Genomic DNA, 20,734 nt, shown 5'->3' on the forward strand with positions numbered 1-20,734 from the left:
GTTTGAAGAAGTAAAAATAGTTTTACCTAAATGGGGATTGCAGATTGCTCCTGAAAAAAATTCAGAGAGGAGATTCTGTTGTTTATCTAGGTTATAAAATAGGTTTGCAAAAAATTAAGACAGAAAAGGCACAAATTAGGAGAGTTTGGCTATGGACTATTAATGACTTGCAAAGGTTGTTGGGAGACATTTCCAGCCTTCGACCAACTGTTGGGATAACACCTGATATGACAATTCATTTAAATAAAACCTTAGATGGTGAAAAAGACTTAAATAGTCCCAGAGAATTAACAGCTGAAGCAGAAAAAGAACTGACAGTGGTTGAAGAAAAATTACAGGAGGCGCATGTGGATAGGGTGAATCCAGAACTCAGTTGTATTCTCGTCTTATTGCCTTCAAAAATTTCTCCTACAGGAATTTTAATGCAAAGAGATTATATTACCTTAGAATGGATCTTTCTACCACATAAACGAAGTATGAAAATAAAAACTTATGTGGAAAAAGTTTCTGAATTAATTATAAAAGCCAAATTGAGACTTCATCAACTAGCAGGCATGGGCCCAGCAGAAATTATAGTGCCTTTCACTGCTGATGAGATAAAAAAAAAATTATGGGAAGACAATGAACCATGGCAAAGAGCTTGTGCTAACTTTTTGGGAGAAATTAATAACAACTATCCAAAAACCAAGAGGCTTAACTTTATAAAGAGAACTTCTTGGATTCTTCCTTGAATCATCCGTGATGCTCCAATAAATGGAGCCCATACATTTTATACTGATGATAATAAATCAGGGAAGGCAGGTTACAAATCAGAAGACTTGAGTAAGGTGGAATAAAGTCCTTATGATTCTGTCCAAAAGGAAGAATTATATGCCATTCTTATGGTGCTAAGGGATTTTAAAGAACCTCTTAATATAGTTACTGACTCATAATATGCAGAAAGAGTTATCTTACATATTGAAACTGCTGAATTTATACCTGATGATATTGAACTAACCTCATTGTTTATCCAGGTACAAGACATGATCAGGAACAGGCTTTGTCCTATGTATATAACACACATCTGATCCCATACGGGTCTGCCAGGTCCTCTAGCAAAAGGTAATGCAGATATTGATCAATTATTGATTGGTAGTGTGCTGCAGGCTTCTGAATTTCATGAAAAACATCATGTCAATAGCAAAGGCTTGAAGAAAGCGTTTTCTATTACTTGGCAACAAGCTAAGGAAATTGTAAAGAAATGCCCTATTTTCTCTTTCTATAACCAAACACCACTGCCTGCAGGGGCTAATCAAAAGGGTACTAAAAGGAATGAAATCTGGCAGATGGATGTGTTCCACTTTGCAGAATTTGGCAAATTAAAATATGTACACCATACCATTGACACTTATTCAGGTTTCCAATGGGCAACTGCTTTAAGTTCAGAAAAAGCTGATTCGGTAATCACTCATTTATTAGAAGTTATGGCCATCATGGGTATACCTGCATAAATAAAGACGGATAATGGTCCAGCTTATGTCTCTAGGAAAATGAAATGGTTTTTTTGCTTATTACAATATTAAGCATGTTACAGGTATACCATACAATCCTATGGGTCAAGTGGTCATAGAAAGATCAAATACAACTATAAAGGATATGTTAAACAAACAGAAAGGGGTAGAAAATACCACCAGAAATAGATTAAATAATACTTTATTAACCTTGAATTTTCTCAATGCTAATGAGAAGGGGACAATGGCTACAGAAAGACATTGGATAATGGAAAAGTCTGTTGAATTAAATCAACCAGTTTATTTCAAGGATGTGCTGACCTCTCAATGGAAGCCAGGAGATGTGCTGTGTTTGGGAAGGGGTTTTGCTCTTGTCTCCACAGGAAAGGAAAAGTTGTGGATACGGTCAAAATTAATAAAGGTTCGGTTTGAAGAGGAGAAGCCCCTTGGAAAAGAAAAATAACAATTCATACACAAGGATGATGATCATACTGATGGTAAGAGAAACATAGGTTGGGGGCAGGGTTCTTTTCTTATCTCCACAGGAAAACACTCATCTTCAAAGAATTTAAGGGACCCTGAATATTTAAATACTGATGAATGGAAAACAGTTACGACCCACTAAGGATCAGCAATAACACTAAATAAGCTCTGTGAGTATGAAAAACAATTTTTTAAATGTGTCTCAATGTACATTTCTTTATAAATATTTAGAGCTGGTTTTTGTAGTTGGACTCTGGCCCAGTCTCTCTTCAATTCCAAGCCTGTTGATAAGAGATATCTCAGAGTTTCTATCTCAAGTCAAGAGTCATGTTATGGGACAGAATAATAATAATAATAATAATAATAATAATAATAAATTTGATAAACTTTCTTTGCCTTCCCTCATATCTGTGTCTGTCTTTAATATACCTTTCATTGAAAAAAAATATATATATATACACACATGTCTGTATATGTCTTTGTAGATAATGTTTACCTTTTCTGTAACAAACAACAAATTTTCCTTCAGTAATCTTTGAAGTTTCTAGGATGAAGATGGGGCCCCACAACATCAACTCCAACTGGTTATTTTGATGTCATGTTTTTAATAGTGCTAAAATTAGATCTGTTTCTTGGTACCAACTGCACAGGCCACTTTTGAATTGTGCACATTTTTGACAACATCCTGGCTGGATCTCCTCAAAACATTCAGAGGCTAGATACAATTTTCTTAGATCAAATGTTAACCTGGGTATTTTACCATCATTTGCTTTCACAGGACCCCCTGAAAAGAACGTCACCCCCATGTCAGCTGGAAGCAATCTTAGAGGACGACTCCCCCTCTCCCAACAGAGTTTGCCCTCAGGTTTAGGGACAATAATTGGTGGTTGGTATAGGGTCAAGGGGATGGGGGAGGTATTATATGGACTCAGGGGTGTATATATTGAAAAAAAGGAGCTATTAACTGGTTTGATGGGATGATTGATATTTGTGAGTTATTGTTTTTAGAAAACTGTATTGGGGCTGATTCTTGTAAATTGATATATTGAACATTGTATGAGAGTATGCTTCTACCTCTGTTTAAAACAATTGTTATATTGAGATATTTACCATATTGCAATGTACATTTCTACCTCTGATATTATTTATGTAATGACATTGTTTACATTTGGAAATCATTGTCTTCATTTATTACACAGTTGTTTATTCTCTTAGTCTTCAAGTTAGATAGGTATTGAGAATTATATGTTTGTCAGATTTATATTTAGGATAATCAGGTTTTTTAGATACATAGAGACTATATTTAGTATAGACAAGTATATATAAGATTATATATAATCTTAGACCTCTTCGAAGAGCTGTAGAAAACGGCCTTTAATCTAACCTAGAGTTTTGTACTTATGAGACACAATCACTCCTGGCAACACTGCTCTACTCTCGAGAGAATGTTGAGCACCAAAGACACTCCACTGGGAGTTTGTCTTTTTCTTGGCAGAGCTGGCCTTTGGGCAAAGAAAAGCCCATACCTTGACTACTGACAAAGATACAAAATATCTATAAGTGGATAAAACAGGATTGTCTTATCATGCCAAGAGAGGGTAGGATAGTTCTACTAAAGGTTCCTTGCCTTTGAAAAAATGGTATGTCGGTTGTGTTATGCCTTAGCCAAAGTTGGTTGCCTCAACATTGCTAATAAGATTTCTTGTGGTTGCCCAGGTAGTCAGTTGTCTCTGTCATCTGTTGCACATTTTGGAAGTTTCTTGTTTGTACTTCCTAGTTGCTTAAGTAATACTACTTCCCTTCTCAGGTCTTTGATGGGGTTGAAGATTAGATAATTGTAGCCACCTTCTATATTATTTAGACTCCTTGAAGTAGAATGTTTAGTAACTTGTGTTATATGTTCCAAGCTTAATATAGTTTGCTGTTTGTAATTTTATATTATCTGTTCCCATTGTATATAGTTGTATTTGGTTTTGAATCTGTCTTATTTAGACAAAAGAGGGAGATGATGGGGTAGCTGACCAATCCCTTGTCTGAGGAGCGTGACCTCTCAAAGGCACAAAATGCCTTAAAAGATCTCTGTTTTGGTGGTTTCCTCTCTTGGTTCCCTGCTCTTCGCTGGAACACTGGCTCTGTAATTTTCTCCCATTTTCTCCTTTTATTAAAGCTGAGTATTTCATATAAGGCTAGTTTGGTTATTACCCATTGCCGGCCGACCATGCCCGCTACAAATGATGGTGCACACTATTTCGATTCAGACATATTTCATCTCGTGTTGCATTTGGACTCTCTCTCTCTCTCTCTCTCTCTCTCTCTCTCTCTCTCTCTCTCTCTCTCTCTCTCTCTCTCTCTCTGTGTGTGTCTGTGTGTGTGTGTGTGTGTGTGTGCGTGTGCTCTGACCTGAGGCCCTGAGCATGCTGTCACATGAGCGTGGATTCCTGCATGGAGCTTCTTCTCTTCCTGGAGGTTCTCTCTGCAGGCACCGGGAATATGGAAAGGGCCACTTGCATTTCTGCTCTGACAATTTCCCAGGAGCAAGGGCTATATCCCTTTCCCTCCAGATAGCGGGAGATTCGTAAGAAGTAGGTGCAGATGGCCATGGCCAAAGTAGGCAGACAGGGAGGTGTTTGCTCCCCTGTCCCTACCAGAGCCTCCAGGCCACTCAACAGACTAGTGAGAAGGCGCCCAATTGTCCTCTCTGGCCAGGCATCTCTTGGGGCCTGTGGCCTGAAGAGTTAGAGAACCTGCCTGAGCACCTCAGAGTAACAGCAGGTGGCTTCTTCTCTCTGCTTTCTTTGGGTGATATGGCCTTTCTTCCAGGGATATCTGAAATCGGTTCTGTCTCGCAGGCACGAGAGGACCGGCACGATTTTCATCTCTTTTAATAACTGTAGAGTGTCCGTGCGCTGGGAATCGATTCTCCAAGATGCACTCCAGTCAAGTGTACAAGCTGTGCTGCAGCCCAGCTTTATGTTCATCAAGAGGAGAAGCACAGGCACCATGCTGAAATGTAAGGATTCGGGAGATGGCCAAAGAGGGCACGCGCTTAAAGGAAAGCTTCATACTCATTGAGCAAGGAGATTTGCTGCTGCTTTAATAGTGAGTGAACTTCAACAAAAATCTAGTGAGTTTTAAAAATGCTTGAAATTCCCAAGTATAAACTAGTAATAATACCTCCAAAAGAGAGCAAGTTCCAAACATGTTAGTTAGAAAGTCCCCCCAAAACCTAGTAATTGCCAAATATGCAAGTCATAATGCAGTGGACAATTTCCAGACAGCTCCCTTAGGACTGAAGGGGGAGAGAGGAGGGTAAGTGAGTCATCAGGAGGGAATTAAGAGGAGGAAAGCAGGTGAAAATTTGAAATGGTCGTATTTATAAAGCAATAAAAATAAATAAAAAGTAGTGCTCTTCTCAACAGGCTCAGGGAGCTGGTTGGCTATGCTCGGGTCTGGGCTGACTCTGAGTCCTTTTGCTGAGAGCACACTCCACCCAGGAAGGAGCTAGATTGCTGGCCTGGTTCTGCCTGTGCTCTGCCTATTCGGCCAGCAGCCGCCTGGAACCTAGGTCTAGACAGACTTGATTGACAGAGGACTCATGGCAGAGAGAATGTGGGAATCGACATCCAGAGAGCCAGACTTTGGTATGGTTTCCTCTATCTGATTCTGATGGAGTGTGTGAGTCGAGGTAGCCTTCTATAGCTTGCCTTGGGCAGGCTGGAATGGAAAATGGGGAAGTAGAAGCTGGAAAGACTAGAGCTGCTGGCCACAGAGAGGAAGAGGAGCCCAGAGAGGACATGTGTAGAGGCTTGACCCCAATGCGCGGTGGCTGTGCTCAACCAACCGCCTTAAGTGGTACTTCAACCAGGAGGATGGCAATCCTGTCTTTCTTTACTTAAACCCCAGACTCATGGCAATGGCATTTCCTGTCGGAAATCCTCTTGCTCTGGTTCTGTCTTGCAGGCACGAGAGAAACGGCATGATTTTCATCTCTCATAGCTACTGTAGACTGTTAGCGCTCTGTGAATCCATTCTCCAAGATGCACCCCAGTCAAGTGAGCAAGTTGTGCTGCAGCCCAGCATCACCCCCATCAAGAGCAGAAGCACAGGCACCATGCTGAAATGTAACTATTTCGGATCTGGCCGGCAGAGGGCGTTCACGTGAAGCAAGGTTTCAGACCTCTTGAGACAGATGATTTTGCCACTTTAATAGTGCACTTCTCAGATAGCTCAGGTTGTTGGTTGACTGCACTGGGGCCAGGTCTCACTCTGACTGAGTCATTTGAAGAAGAGCTTGCCCCATCCAGGAAAGAGCCAAATTGCCGACCTGGTTCTTCCTGCGCTCTGCCCATTCGACAACCACTGCCTGGAACCTAGGTCTACACAGACTTGATTGAACAGAAGACCCATGGCAGGGAGGATGTGTGCACTCCAAATGCCAGAGAGCCATATTTGGTATGCATTCCTCTGGTTTGACTCTCACATGGTGTGTGTGGTGCGCAGGAGCCTTCTAGCTCCCCTTGGGCAGGCGGGAACGGGAAAAGGGAAGTAGAAGCTGGAAAGACCAGAACTGTTGTCCCCAGAGAGAAAGAGGGGCCCAGAGAGGACACATGTCGAGGTTCGACTCCTATGCGTGGGAACTGTGTTGAAGGGCACCAAATGTGACTTTCACCAGGAGGATGGCGATCCTGTCTTTCTTTGCTTCATCCCCACACTCATGGCAATGGCATTTCCTGTCGAAAATCCTCTTGCTCTGCTTCAGAGTGCTTCAGAGTGCCCACTGCTCTAAGACTTGATAGATCCTCTGAGCCTCTGGAACTGAAGGCAAGGTTCTCCCACTCCCTGGATTGTTAGGCTTCCACTGACTATTTCTTTCACCGGGAATCTATGCTCATCACCATTTGCTTTGTTTGTCTGTTTTCTTCCTATTCTACACATACTTCTACTGTTCTGATATCATCGATCCAAAGCCTTGGCCATCCATTACTAGGGCCCTTTTAATGAACAAGGATGACTGTCTTGAGTTCTTAGTTAACAGAAGGAAGCGAGAACTTGCTGATCTGCCATGTAATGGCTTCAATTCCTGCCATGTGGGAAAATATTTCACGTACAAGTGTCCATCTTAAAAAACTCATGGTACTTGCCTAACTCCCCCCAGGAATGGAAAGCCAAAGAGACAGTTTGGAATCATCAATTTATTAGTAATCAGATAGGATATGGCCAACACACCCTTCCATTCTCCCAGTCTTAGAGCGTGATATATGATATACCCTTTCAAAAGGTGGATGATGGTGCACTCTCCTTCTATTCAGACATCTTTCATCACGTGTTGCATTTAGACTCTCTCTCTCTCTCTCTCTCTCTCTCTCTCTCTCTCTCTCTCTCTCTCTCTCTCTCTCTCTCTCTGTGTGTGTGTGTGTGTGTGTGTGTGTGTGCTCTGACCTGAGGCCCTGAGCATGCTGTCACCTGAGCGCGGATTCCTGCATGGAGCTTCTTCTCTTCCTGGAGGTTCTCTCTGCAGGCACTGGTATCTATGGTTGTTCGGTTTTTTTGTTTCTTCTTTAGCTGTATGTGTTTGTACTGTCATTATATTTTTAAACCTTTAGTCTGATCTCTAATGTCTTTAGTAGCAACGGCTCAGAAATTTAGTGTTGGGTTCCTCATAGTTTTGTTAAGTTCTAGTTATTTCTCAACTGTTCAAGTTGGTGGCACCTGCTGTCTCTGATGGAAGTTTGCTTTCTAGATGTCCAGAAATGCTCATTTCTTGTCCTTTACTTATTTTGGTTTCCCTTTTTATTTTCATCCTTGTCATATTAATTCCTTCATGGTTATATCTATTTTGGAAAGTTTTTTTTCCGTCCTATTTTTTTCTAGTAAAAGGTTGGATCTACATTTTCCACATGAGTTATCTGTGCCTACTGTTTTCTTAATCTACATAGAATTTGAAATGCCTTATTGCTTCATCTCAAGTTCTCTACCTATTGGCTCTCTTGTTTTTCCTGCAGGAATGTCTAATTGTCTCTGTTGAAAGCCTTGCTCTTTGGATGAATCTTCAAGATTCTTGCTGTGTTTTCCTTCTCTTGTGCTATTTTCTTAGTGGTTTCCATGAATGAGTTTGCTCCTTATTGCCTTAGGTAGTAGAATCTCTGAGTTTTTAGGAGCGCCATCCACATTGCCATTTCTACTCCTAAATTTGTCTTCAGTCTCTCCATCTCAGTGCAAGGTTTCTGCTCACACTACCGCTCATGGTGTGTTCTGAGGTCACATGTGCTGACTTAGGCGATCCACACACAGCCACCAGTCCATCCCACTTTGTCTCTCTCTATAAGCCAGGGTGCGTGTTGCTTTTCTCTTAAAGAGTTATCCTCATTGAAGGGCTGCAAGGATTCCCCAAATTATCTTCGATCCTTGTCTCTATTGCCTGAACACTTTCCAAAATTGTTCTGTGTGAGTGTTGCTTATAAAGCAGGGAGACTTGAACTTGCTTCCTCTCTACTCGGGCATAAAGTGGATTGTCAGTCTACATGTGATAGCGCAAACACAATTCACTACTTCCTGTTCTCATTGCCATGTGTGAATTTTTATCTCTACCCATGTCCTTAATTATAGAACTATATGCCCTATTGCCAAACATACTTCTGTGATTTCATGATTCAATAGGCACCTTATGATATTTAGTAATTTTTCTTCTTCTGTATCTTTTATGACTAACATTTTGGGGGTTTTGAGTCCTTAATAAAAATTTAAAAAAAGCAAAAGAGCACAGTGTTGCACACTTAGCATGGACGTGAATCTCACTGGGTGTTCCCATCTGGGACAGCGAATGTGCTTGCTACTAGTTACCATTTTCACAAATTCAATCACTTTGGTTCAGTGTCCCTACAATAAACTTATGGCATACACATTTTTGGCATCACACTTTTTGTCCACACTCTTTCTAATAGACTAATTTGCAGTTTTAGAGGAAAAATAGCTCTCTGCATATGGTCAAGTCCATCACCAAGTCCCTCGCTCTTCTTCCAGTCTCCTGCTGTTCTCCTGAGACACTGATGTCTTGGCAGAAGAGCGCATTCGAAGGACCAGCCATTTGCTTTCATTTTCAGGAAATTTCAAGGACTGTTCCAAAGTCCAGAACAACCCATCTTCTCTTCACCAAAGTAGTTTTAGAAAACCAGTTTATTCCAGACATTTTCCTCAAAACAAAATAAGCAAAACCCCAATGAGCCTCACCACATGAGCGAACCCAAGCCCAAATGTACACAGGCACCAAGCTTCTGTCTTGCTGGGAACCAGCTTGTGCTTCATCAAGTCAGTTCCACAGAATTTTAAACAAACCAAAAGCACTTACACTGCAGAATACAAAAAGGTAAAATTGTAAGCACAAATGTAAACCCACAGAAACGAAGTGTGTCAGAGGACTAGAGTGCATTGGAGGGTGTGACCAAGAGAGGGCACAGCTGGTACAAGTACCGTCACGCTTGCTGTAAATGGTTCTGGAATGACCCAAGAACCCTTCTCTGGAACAGCTCATGAAGTAAAACAAACAAGCAAACAAATAATATTTAAGAGAATAGAAGGCTCAGATTGGTTTTCATACAAATTGCACTTGTAGTTGAAGACCCCAATACTTGGAAATTAGGTCACACGTGTTTTACACCATTCAGTACATACAGGACACTGAGTATTCAATGCAGTGACGTGCACACTCAACTTTTACAAGCCGATCACAGATTGCCTGATCCAAAGTCCTCTTCCACTCTGGCGTGACCGAAACAATTTGGGCTTTTTACAACTGAAACAGCTCAGACAGCTACTCACTCATAGATGGTCCTGATCATAGACAAAACTTCATTCAAATTGAGGAGAAAAGTCCAGCACCACAGTGCAGAGCTGTGACATTGCACTGCCCTTGATTCTCAGTAAGATTGTCTACAAACCCCTGTGGTGTAGGAGGGTCTTCTGTCTATGTGTTACTTTTATTGGTTAAATAAAGAGACTGCCTTGGCCTTTTAATAGGGCAGAGAATTAGGTGGGTGGAGTAGACAGAAGAGAATGCTGGGAAGAAGGCAATGTGGCAGAAGTCATGGCTCTCCTCTCCGAGACGGATGCTGGTTAGACGCATGCCGGTAAGCCACAGTCAAGTGGCAATATAGATTATTAGAAATGGGTTAGATCAATATGTGAGAGTTAGCCAATAAGGGACTGGAGATAATGGGTCAGACAGTGATTAATTGAATATATTTTCCATGTAATTATTCCGGGCATAAGCTAGCTGGGGGGCCAGGACAACAAGCAGCCCGCAGCTCCTCCCGTTACAACATCCCTGGCCATGGAAAGCGTAGTTCCCACACTGGTGAAACGCACATGTGAGCACCTGCCTGAGAGTGAACTGGAGTTGTGGCTGCCCTAGGATCTATGGGAAACACGACCTTCCTTCAACTCACTGCTGCCCCCTCCCCTTTACACAACCCTGTCCTTTGATTCTTACTACTTTCTCCTTTGGGCACTGACACAAAGCTGCAGGTTGGTAGTCCACTTTGATTCAAAGCTTTGAAAGATGGCGACTTGCTTTGATTGATGAATGAAATATAACACTTGGGAAACTGCCCCTGCCCACTCAACTCTCACATAAACCCTGGGATGGAATGTTCCAGTGCAGACAGGTGTGAGGGTGGGTGAGCAAGGTAGAATGTGTGTGTAAGTGGTCCTCGGCTCCTTCTGCTAGTCGAGACCAAGAGAACACTTCTTCAGGAGTCATTTATCATCGTCAGCCCAGTCTAAATGAGGAAAAAGATCATCTTCATCACACCCAGGACCAGTGTCTCTGCACCCTGCTTCTGCTCTGAACCGTGCTCTGAAGCGCAGTCACTGTGAGACGTTTTCGGGAACACCCATAGCTAACTGTCATCCTATGTTCCCCACTGTGATGCCTCCTGAGGAAAAAGAAACATACACGGGAGTCAAGAACAAATATAGAGGAAATCTGGGGATGTGTACTTGTAGACACCATTATACACAAGAAGCTGAGTGATCAGTGTAGCTAGGAAGGTGATTGTGATTCCAAATCCAAGGCCACTTTGGGAGCAATCAACCATCCACACAGGCCCAAAGACGGGGCTATTAAAGTCAAGAACAGCTGCATATTATTGGCAAAATCCAATTTGGCACCGGAGAGATCGACGCCAAGGAACACCACAGCTGAGAGCATGATGCTGGCTCACTCCCTCTTAGGTGGTTCTCCCAGGTGACTGTCGCTACAGGGGTACAGAAGGCTGACATCAGTGGCTGCCATGCCACAACACGGGAACATCAGCCAGGCAGAGGAGATGTTGGCAATCACCCTGTTGGGGAAGAGTATGACATTCTGCAGGATCTGAAGTAGGTTGAGCATCATAACCAGGACCATGTAGAACGAGAAGAGCATGAGGCTTTCCTGCACCAGGTCTTGGTGCCAGCTGCCAGGCCACACACCACATCCTGCTGTTCCCTCTCTCTGACTCCAGAGCTTGGGTTCTGGGGATCAGAGGGTAGGGGAGGGAACCCTGTGGAGATCAGGCTGCCTCCATCAAGCAGTGCCTGCGTTTGGGCAGCTCCAGACAAGGTTGTGCAGCCTGGGCTTCTCTGGCCAGGCACACACACACCTTGGGAGGTGCACAGCACAACATCACATGTATCATACCCCCCAGGAAGAGCCCCTATCATTTTCTGTGAGTGAACATACATTATTCGTGTAGCATTGTTGTAGAAATACAATAAAAATAATAACCTGGACAATATAATATAACATGAATTATGTTAGCCTTATCAATTTATACTTCTTGACAATTATGTATTCTGCTACTTTAATGCTCACTTTACCTAGATGATGTGATTTATGGTGGTTTGAAGGAGCATGGTCTCTGTCTTAGGGTTTGTATTGCTGTAAATAGAGACCATGAACACATCAATTCTTAATAAGGGAAACCTCTCAATAGGACTGATTTACACTCTCAAGAGGTGTAGTCCACTATCATCATAGTGGAAAATCAGACAGCATGCAGACAGACATGATACTGGAAAAAAAGCTGAGAATTCTACACCTTGATCCATAGGCAGCAGAAGGAGACTGCAACACTAGTGTATAATACCTCAAAGCCAATATTTACAGTGACACACTTCCTACAACAAGGTCACACGTACTCCAACAAAGCCATACCTCATTATAGTGCCACTCCCTATAGGTCAAGCATTCAAACACTTGAGTCTGTGGGGGCCATTCCTATTCAAACCACCACACAATCTGAATCAAAATTTAAATTATGTTTCTCCCAGAATATCACTTTTGAAGCACATGGAACCATGACGATACCAAAGAATAAAGCAGTGCTGTATTGGTAGTGTCACCATACCTGATTTCTAATTACAGCTACATGTCTAAGAGACTGTTACTGCGGGATTACTACCCCACCACTGGAGCCTCCTACAGCAGATAGCAACACAGGGACCCACAACTGGTCACAGAGCAGAAAATAAAGGGCTGACTTTTAGCCCCAAGGACCATTGCAGAAGAGGAAGCAGAAGAATTGCAAGATCCAGAGGCCGTGCATGACCACAGCAAAGCAGTGTTCTTGGACCAGCATGGTAGCTGCACAAATGAACTGACAGTGGCTGTGACTGAATGAACAAGACCAAGCCAGACAACATCCCAGCTTGGAAAACACAGGAAATTCCACTTCTAGTTGAGGAACTATGGCAACTGGTGGCTGCTGAGAGAGAGAATCATTTGTCCTCAGGGTTGGGGTCCCTAAGAGAGGCTACCTAGGCTCCAGGAGTTTGCTATGTATCCATGCTCAACTAGAAGCTCCAAGAGAAGAAAGAAGAAAAGGAAGAGGAAGAGTTGGAGAAGGGGAAAAACCTGAGAAATTGAGAGGGAACAGTGGTGATTGGAAGGATTAATTTTAGGGGCATTTCACTTCCCTGGTGGGATTTATTCCAAGGGATGTTTCTTGAGATCATTATGAATAGGGTTGATCTCCTGTTTCCTTACTGGTATGTTTCCTGTCATACTCAAGTAGGTTGATTATTTTTATCATTGTACATGATCTCACTCATATTTACAATCAGAAACTTGTCAAATTCATAGAAGTTGAGAGTAAATGAAAGGTACCAGAGGTCAGGGAGGTCATAGGGAGGATTATTATGACAAAGGTGACTAAGCCACAATTAGACAGGGCAAGATTCTCTGACTGTCTACTGGACAGCATGCTGCTTATACATCCAGAGAATACTATACACTGGAGAGAATTATAGGAACAGATGTAGGGTTTGTCTAAACACTATGCAGGGCACACATGGATCCAGTGAAATTTTTCAGCTGGGTCCATTTGTGTAATTATTATGGCATAGAGTATCATCTTAAAAAGACTTGAAAAATTGAAAATATAGAATTAACAAATCAAAAGTATTATATTCAGTAAAATTTAATAGAATACAAAATAATTGATTTACAAATGATGTTTTACAGTACTAAAGAAAAGAGAAAACTACAAGACTTAACTTAAATAATTTAAATTATATAAATAGTGAAGCCCATGCATACATACATACGTACATACATACATACACACATATGCCTTTATGGATACAGGAATAAATTCCTTTCCATATAGACAAAATTTGCTCAGTTTTGCTGAAATAGCTAGGCAGGTTGATAGAATTCATGCCAGAATAAATGAAAGTTTTTATAGAATAATTTACGGCGCAGTGAGATATAGTGTCCTAGCCCAGGAGACTCCTCTTCAACTTGGCTCACTCTTCCTCACTCAGTCTTGCCAGCAACTTGGCTGAGGAACACAGGGCTCTCCAGACTTCTGCTCTCACCACCTCCCAGGCACAGGGGCTGTGTTTCTTCTCTCTCAGGTAGACAGTGATCCTGTGGAAGTATTTCCTCACAGCCACCAGGGAGTCTTTCTGGCTCAGGGGATGTTCCTGCACCCCCACCTGCTGCATCACACAGGCCTGCAGGTCATTGAGTTGCTGATAGAGGTCATTACAGAATGTGTCTAGGAGGGTTGTCTCCCAAGCAGCAGATGAGTCCTTTGAGCTGAAGAGGATCAGGACCTGCTGGGTCAGCTCCTGCAGGACCAGGATGGCTTGAGTCTTCTGGATCTGCTGGGCATCCACCTTCTCCAGAGGGAATGCAAAGTCCTTTCTATCCTTCAGGCAGGAGAGAGGGGAGAGTTTCCTCATTTGTGCCAGGAGTGTCAAGGCTCCCTTGTTCCTGAGGTTATGAGTCTGAGGCAGGTCACATCCCAGAGAGCAGGTTGACCAGTAGCTCATCAGCACCAGGGCCATCAGGATAGCACAGGGTCTGGTCATTGTGGATGTTGCAGATGCTGCTGGTCCTTTGGACTGTGGGAGCCTGAACCTTCCCCTTGAGGGTCTCTGAAGACCATGGTGTGTGCATCTGTCTTAAATAGGGAAAACACTACTTTCCATTTTCAGAAGGCCTACTCTTACTTTCCAATTCTCTTTTCAATTTGTTTAACTCATTCTCTTCTTCTTTCTGGGAATTTTTTTCTAAACCATTTGGTTTTCATCTTTGCTTCCTCTTTCACTGCTGCCCTCAGAAAGCTGTTGTTTTACAACTTTTCTCTTTCTTAATGGCATTGTCAGTAACTATCACTCCAGAGACCATCATTCCTTGTTTGAAACTTAGACCTTTTTTGTAATGACAAAATTTTCTCTAAAATTGTATTTATATATACAATAGTGAAATTCATTTTACCATAATTCTGGTCTCATTTATATTAGTAACATAAATATTCAAATCATAATTTAAGGTATGATGTAAATTGTCCTAAATGAATGTAATAATTATATTACATTATATAGTATTGATGCAACTTTAGACATTAAATTTTTCCAATGTTTAAGGACTAAAAAAATCAAGTTATTTCCTTTAAGTTGTCTTCATTAACTCTAATAACAATTTATATAAAATATTAATTAAATCATCCATATAGCTTAGTTATCCATCCAATAGTAATTGTCATGTCATCATGTGGTCACAATGTATAAAGGCTTGCTTTCAAACTTGATGAACTGAGTTTGATTCCTGGAACCCATGGTTGAAATAGAGACACCAACTTCTATAAGGTGGTCTCTTCATACCACTTTCACACTTGGTGAACTTGTATCTACACACACACACACACACACACACACACACACACACACACACTGACTCAGTGCATGTTTGCATATAGCACACACACACCATCACATAATGCATATTCACACAAAGTAATCACACTCATTGATGAACATATATAAACACATAGACACACACTCTCACATACACATGCACACAAATATACAAACACACTCACACATAAACATACATCACATCTACTCACATGCACATGCACACACACAGATATACACTGACACAGAAATGTGTATATATATATGTATATATATATACATATATATACACACACATACACACACACATACATGGACAGAAGAGAAGCATAAATACACCCTCTCACACAATTATATACATATATATTCATATATGCGCACAAATACCCACACACATACACACTCACAGACAGACAAACACATACATACATATATATACATATTTCTGTAATATACACACACATAAACACACTCTCCCACACATGCACACGGATACACACATACATACACTCTCACACTTAAAACAGATTTTCAACATATACATATACGCACAGAAACACACACCCAAGCACACAGGCACATACCAATATACACAGTCCCATTTATACAAATACATACACACGTCATCATTCAAACTTAAACACTCATCACATACTCACACAGACACTCACACTCATGCAGAAATTTCCACACATGCCTACCCATGTGCAGAAACACACACATTCGCAGTCACACTCACATTCCACATATACACATGACACACACAAACTAACACGCAGAAACATTCATGCATATTCGTATACATACATTCACACACATGCTTTCTCACATATACACAAACACATATTTACACACAGGTACACTTGCACACACAATCAGATACACATGTGTGGTAACACACACAAAAACACATGCATAGACACACGCTCACATGCACAAGAGCAATAAACTATGAAAATTTCAAAGATCAATTTTCGCCTATTTTCCCTCACAACTTTGAGAGTTAACTCCAGGGACTTCCGGTTCCATTGCATAGTCTGAAGACCGTGAGATTTGCAAAGTTACTTACTTAATGGTGACGAAAGAGCAGACAGGGACGAAGTGTGTCCTTAGGATGGATTTCTCTAACCTTCCTCCAGCAAAGCCTCACTTCCTAACAGTTCACTCATCTGAAACAATCCATGGAATTTCATTCAGTTTGTTCCTTGAGGAAGTGATGAAGGCTCATGTTCCCTGTGAACACTGCTCCCGTGAGTACCAATCTCCAACACAGGAAACCTGGACATTTTATGTTCAAACCACAACATACAGGTAAAGTGTCTGAACTTTGCATTTCAAAGGCTTAGGATCTCAAATGCTATGCCATAAGTACTACTAAAATCATATCAATCTTATAATCACTTGAATTAGCCTGGGATGTTTATCATCATGCATAGGACACTGTAGTATGGTTTATCCCAATAAACAAAGTCTGTATCGAATCATGTTAGAAGCAGTTCTAGCTACTCATCTCCTACAGCATTTAGGGATACGTGGTCATTTCTGCATGCTTGCAAATTTAAAGTCTTTGTCCTCATTCTGTAAATAATAGATTAATTAATTTAAATAATGGCAACAAATAATTGTTATATTGTTTTAGATTACATAAAAAGACCTTCTGTGTAGGAGAACATTGGAGGCCCTATTATCCTTGCCTCCAAACTGTATCTAATATTTGGAATATCTAATATGGAATATTTGCTTTTCTGGTTTTGATAATTTCAGTTTCTTCTACTTTCGGGGTATGAACTTTGAAAACATGTCCCTTCATCTCTTATCTAGTGACCCTGTGATGGTTTTCCTGGCTTTTCCGACCCTTCTTAGTACCCTTTCACCCCTTCAGTCTCCGTGGCCTTCTGATACCTCTGTCTTGGAATCCTTATCCTGGAAGTCCGTCTTCCTGTCGTTCCCGTGGATGCACATGGGTGACACAACTACTTTGTAAATTTCATATGTTTAGGAAGGCCATTAAGCATATTCATAGTGCTGCTCTACTGCTTGCAGAGTCCTTTAGCTTGAGATCTGTCTGAAAACCCAGTACTCCTCAGTTGCCAGAATATAGCAAAAAAAAAAAATGTACATCCCCATACACACACACAATATACGCACAGAATTTTTAAATTAATTTAATACGTGTTTATTTCCCTTGGAGGGACAACAGTTTGTCCTCAGTTTTCTTGCTTACTTTAGTGGAAAGTGATGCTCCAGGTCCCTTGGCTTCCATAACTGGGCAGGGATTGGGCAGAGAATGGAGAACCACGTGGTGCTTTTCCTCTTTATTCCCATAGGTGACTCATGCAGACAAAGGGGTTCTCTGACATTTCTCCCTCTCGGGAACAATTCCTGCAAGCTCACATGGCTGTGCTTCCTTTGTCCCTCAAAGTCAGGAACAGTGCGCACCCTTTTGTAGTGAGGATGACAGTGTTCCTCACCAGTAACAATCACCCAGACCCTCAGTGCTGGTTCCTCCTTGGTGTGCATGTGTGTGCAGAGTCTGATCCCAGGATGATGTGACTTCTCCAGTACCATGGGACTGACTCAGCAGCTCTCAGATTCATTAGCGCTCTCTGCTGCACAGTGACACCACATCCTCAGCCCTCCCTCTTGTATCTTACTCCATGAGAGAGGGCTTGCAATGATGACTCAGAACTCGTACTGGAGGTCATGTTTAAACTCTGGGTGAAGTTTCATAAATCCTAGAAAGTTACTGATTTTGTCTCTGGTTGTTTATGTGAAGGCCGTTTGTCTTCATTTAAGTGCACAGAACTTGAGAGCAAACCAACAGGTCAGAGAAGTCAGAGGCATGGAAGTCTGGAAGTTAGTGAAAGAGCACCAAGCCACAATTTATCAGGATCAAGATTCTGGGATTGTTTGATGTGGGGTCATAGGTGCCTCAGTAGAGGGAAGCTCACCAAGATGCTAAGGCTTCATTTTCTGAAGGAGCAGTGGGGTTCAACCTTCTTGGAAAAGACTGACATCCAGCTAGCTCACTCTAGTTACTTTATTCAAACATATACAGCAGCCGAGAAAGTTAATGTGCTCTTGTTGCCGGTGAGAGCAGACAACCCACAAAAGTCTCTGTCCCTTTTGACTATGGCTAGCCATTATTAAAATTAGGAACTCCAGGCCTGCCAGGAGTGTCTTAGAACCAAGGTCGGTGCCGCTGCAAGCTCTCACGTAGCACCAAGTGCAGGTTCTCCCGAGAGACAACATTTCAAGTCTTAAACAGTGTCAAAACAATTTCTCAGCCTCCACTGATCAACACAAACATAGCAATGGCTTGCTGAAATAATTCACTCCAAGTCAGACAAAAAGACTTTATGTTTCACTTAAAGCCAGCCATAAAGGCTTTACTGTACATATCACTACATTCTGGATCACGGCTACACAGCATACTGGTTAAATTCACAGAAAAATACTCTATCCTGGAGAAATGTAAAGATTTAATTTTTACTGTCAGTGAATGAGAAGTGTGAAGTGTGCACATCTACTCATCTAAACAATAGGCAATGTCACACATCAATAATGGTTTGCACCCTGGTTATGTGTGTAGTTTTTATACTGCAGAGTGTCAGTTTAGAACATTAAAAATGTTTTAAATGATATAAAGAATAAAAAGAAAAAGCAGATTCTTTTAGTAAAATTTATTGAACATAGAAAATAAATTGGTTACAGATGTATTTGCTACCTTAAAACAATTATATAACTTGATCAACTTATAATGGAAAATAAGTTAAATCATATTATACTTCAATGAATCAACCAACTAATAAATAAATAAATAAATAAATAAATAAATCTTAAAATATGGACAACAAATGTCTTTACAGATAGACATAGCATTGCTCATTCATGCTGAAGCATCTAAGCAGGTTGAGTTCCTGCCAAAATGACTAAGATTTTTGAGGTGGCAAAATCTGAGAATGAGACGCAAAGTCCTAGTCCAGGTGAGTCCTCTCCAACTGGGTTCAGGACTTACTCCTTCTCCTCACTCAATCTTGCAAGCAACTTGGCTGAGGAACACAGGGCTCTCCAGACTTCTGCTCTCACCACCTCCCAGGCACAGGGGCTGTGTTTCTTCTCTCTCAGGTAGGCAGTGATCCTGTGGAAGTATTTCCTCACAGCTACCAGGGAGTCTTCCTGGCTCAGGGGAGGTTCCTGCACCCCCACCTGCTGCATCACACAGGCCTGCAGGTCCCTAAGCTGCTGGTGGAGGCCAGTGCAGAATGTGTCTAGGAGGGTTGTCTCCCAAGCAGCAGATGAGTCCTTTGAGCTGAAGAGGACCAGGACCTGCTGGGTCAGCTCCTGCAGGACCAGGATGGCTTGAGTCTTCTGGATCTGCTGGGCATCCACCTTCTCCAGAGGGAAAGCAAAGTCCTTTCTGTCCTTGAGGCAGGAGAGAGGGGAGAGTTTCCTCATTTGTGCCAGGAGTGTCAAGGCTCCCTTGTTCCTGAGGTTATTAGTCTGAGGCAGCTCACATCCCAGAGAGCAGGTTGACCAGTAGCTCATCAGCACCATGGTCATCAGGAAAGCACAGGGTCTGGCCATTGTGGATGTTGTGGATGTTATTGGTCCTCTGGGCTGTTGGTCCTGAACCTTCCCCTCTAGGTTCTCTGAAGATCATATTGTGTGGATGTGTCTTAAATAAGGGAAAACACTAGTACCATTTTCTAAATGCCCACCCCTCTCTTTCCAATTATTTTTTTGCATGCTTAAGTCATTTTCTTTTTGTGTCTGGGAATTTTTTCTAAACCATGCTGATTTTCTTCTTGCTTCCCCTTTCATTTCTTTCTTCAGAAATCTGTTTTATTGGTTCTGCTTTTCTAGGTTAAATTGTCATTAACTGTTATATCAGGGATACACATTATCTGTTGAAATTGACATATCTTTTGTGAAGACAAAAATTCCTCTTAAAAATTTCTCAGAGTATTGAATTTAATTTTATAATTAATTATTTTGTTTTATTTATATAATTTACTTAAAATTTTAAATCATAGTGTAAAGTATGATCCAAAAATTTCTAACCTAACAAATATTGAAGTAGAGGTATATATATTTTAAAGTTTCTCAATACTTAAACAGTTAAAATTAAATTCTTCAAATTGCTTGCATTATTTGTAATATAAATTTATATAAAGGTTAATTTAAACATTACAATTAATTTTTGATTTAACCAATGACTTTGTAAAAAGACTTGCTATTCAAGCTTGATGAATTAATTCTGATTCTATTCTTGTAAGTTGCACTAAGACCATACATACACAAAGAGACCATCTTTTACACACACAAGACAGCCTCAGACACATATTCACACACACACACACTCACACACACACACACACACACTCATATACTTATACACGCTTTCTCATTCATGCCTGCACATTAACACCCGAATACATAGAGACACAGACACACAGCCTCACATACACATGCACACATATATACAAACAAACTCATTCACATAGTCACACACTTACTCACATACATACACAAAAATATACCAACAGAAACACAGAGATGCAAAAAGATATACACTC

The 20,734-nt window shown here is 41.3% G+C and overlaps 2 protein-coding genes and 2 pseudogenes across 2 annotated transcripts; all 4 read right to left on the reverse strand.

Moving 5' to 3' along the window:
* Positions 1-4,393: 4,393 nt before the first annotated feature.
* Positions 4,394-4,975, reverse strand: LOC119817273 (annotated as a pseudogene).
* Positions 4,976-10,835: 5,860 nt separating this feature from the next.
* Positions 10,836-11,693, reverse strand: LOC119817274 (annotated as a pseudogene).
* A 2,064-nt stretch (positions 11,694-13,757) lies between these two features.
* On the reverse strand, positions 13,758-14,327 carry LOC119817051 (interferon alpha-12-like). The gene has a single exon (XM_038334227.1). It carries the CDS (start codon positions 14,325-14,327, stop codon positions 13,758-13,760), a length of 570 nt encoding a protein of 189 aa, XP_038190155.1.
* A 4,842-nt stretch (positions 14,328-19,169) lies between these two features.
* LOC119817054 (interferon alpha-12-like) lies at positions 19,170-19,742 on the reverse strand. The gene has a single exon (XM_038334232.1). It carries the CDS (start codon positions 19,740-19,742, stop codon positions 19,170-19,172), a length of 573 nt encoding a protein of 190 aa, XP_038190160.1.
* Between the last annotated feature and the right edge of the window lie 992 nt (positions 19,743-20,734).

The sequence above is a fragment of the Arvicola amphibius genome, chromosome 6, assembly GCF_903992535.2.
Source record: "Arvicola amphibius chromosome 6, mArvAmp1.2, whole genome shotgun sequence".
Lineage (NCBI taxonomy): Eukaryota > Metazoa > Chordata > Mammalia > Rodentia > Cricetidae > Arvicola > Arvicola amphibius.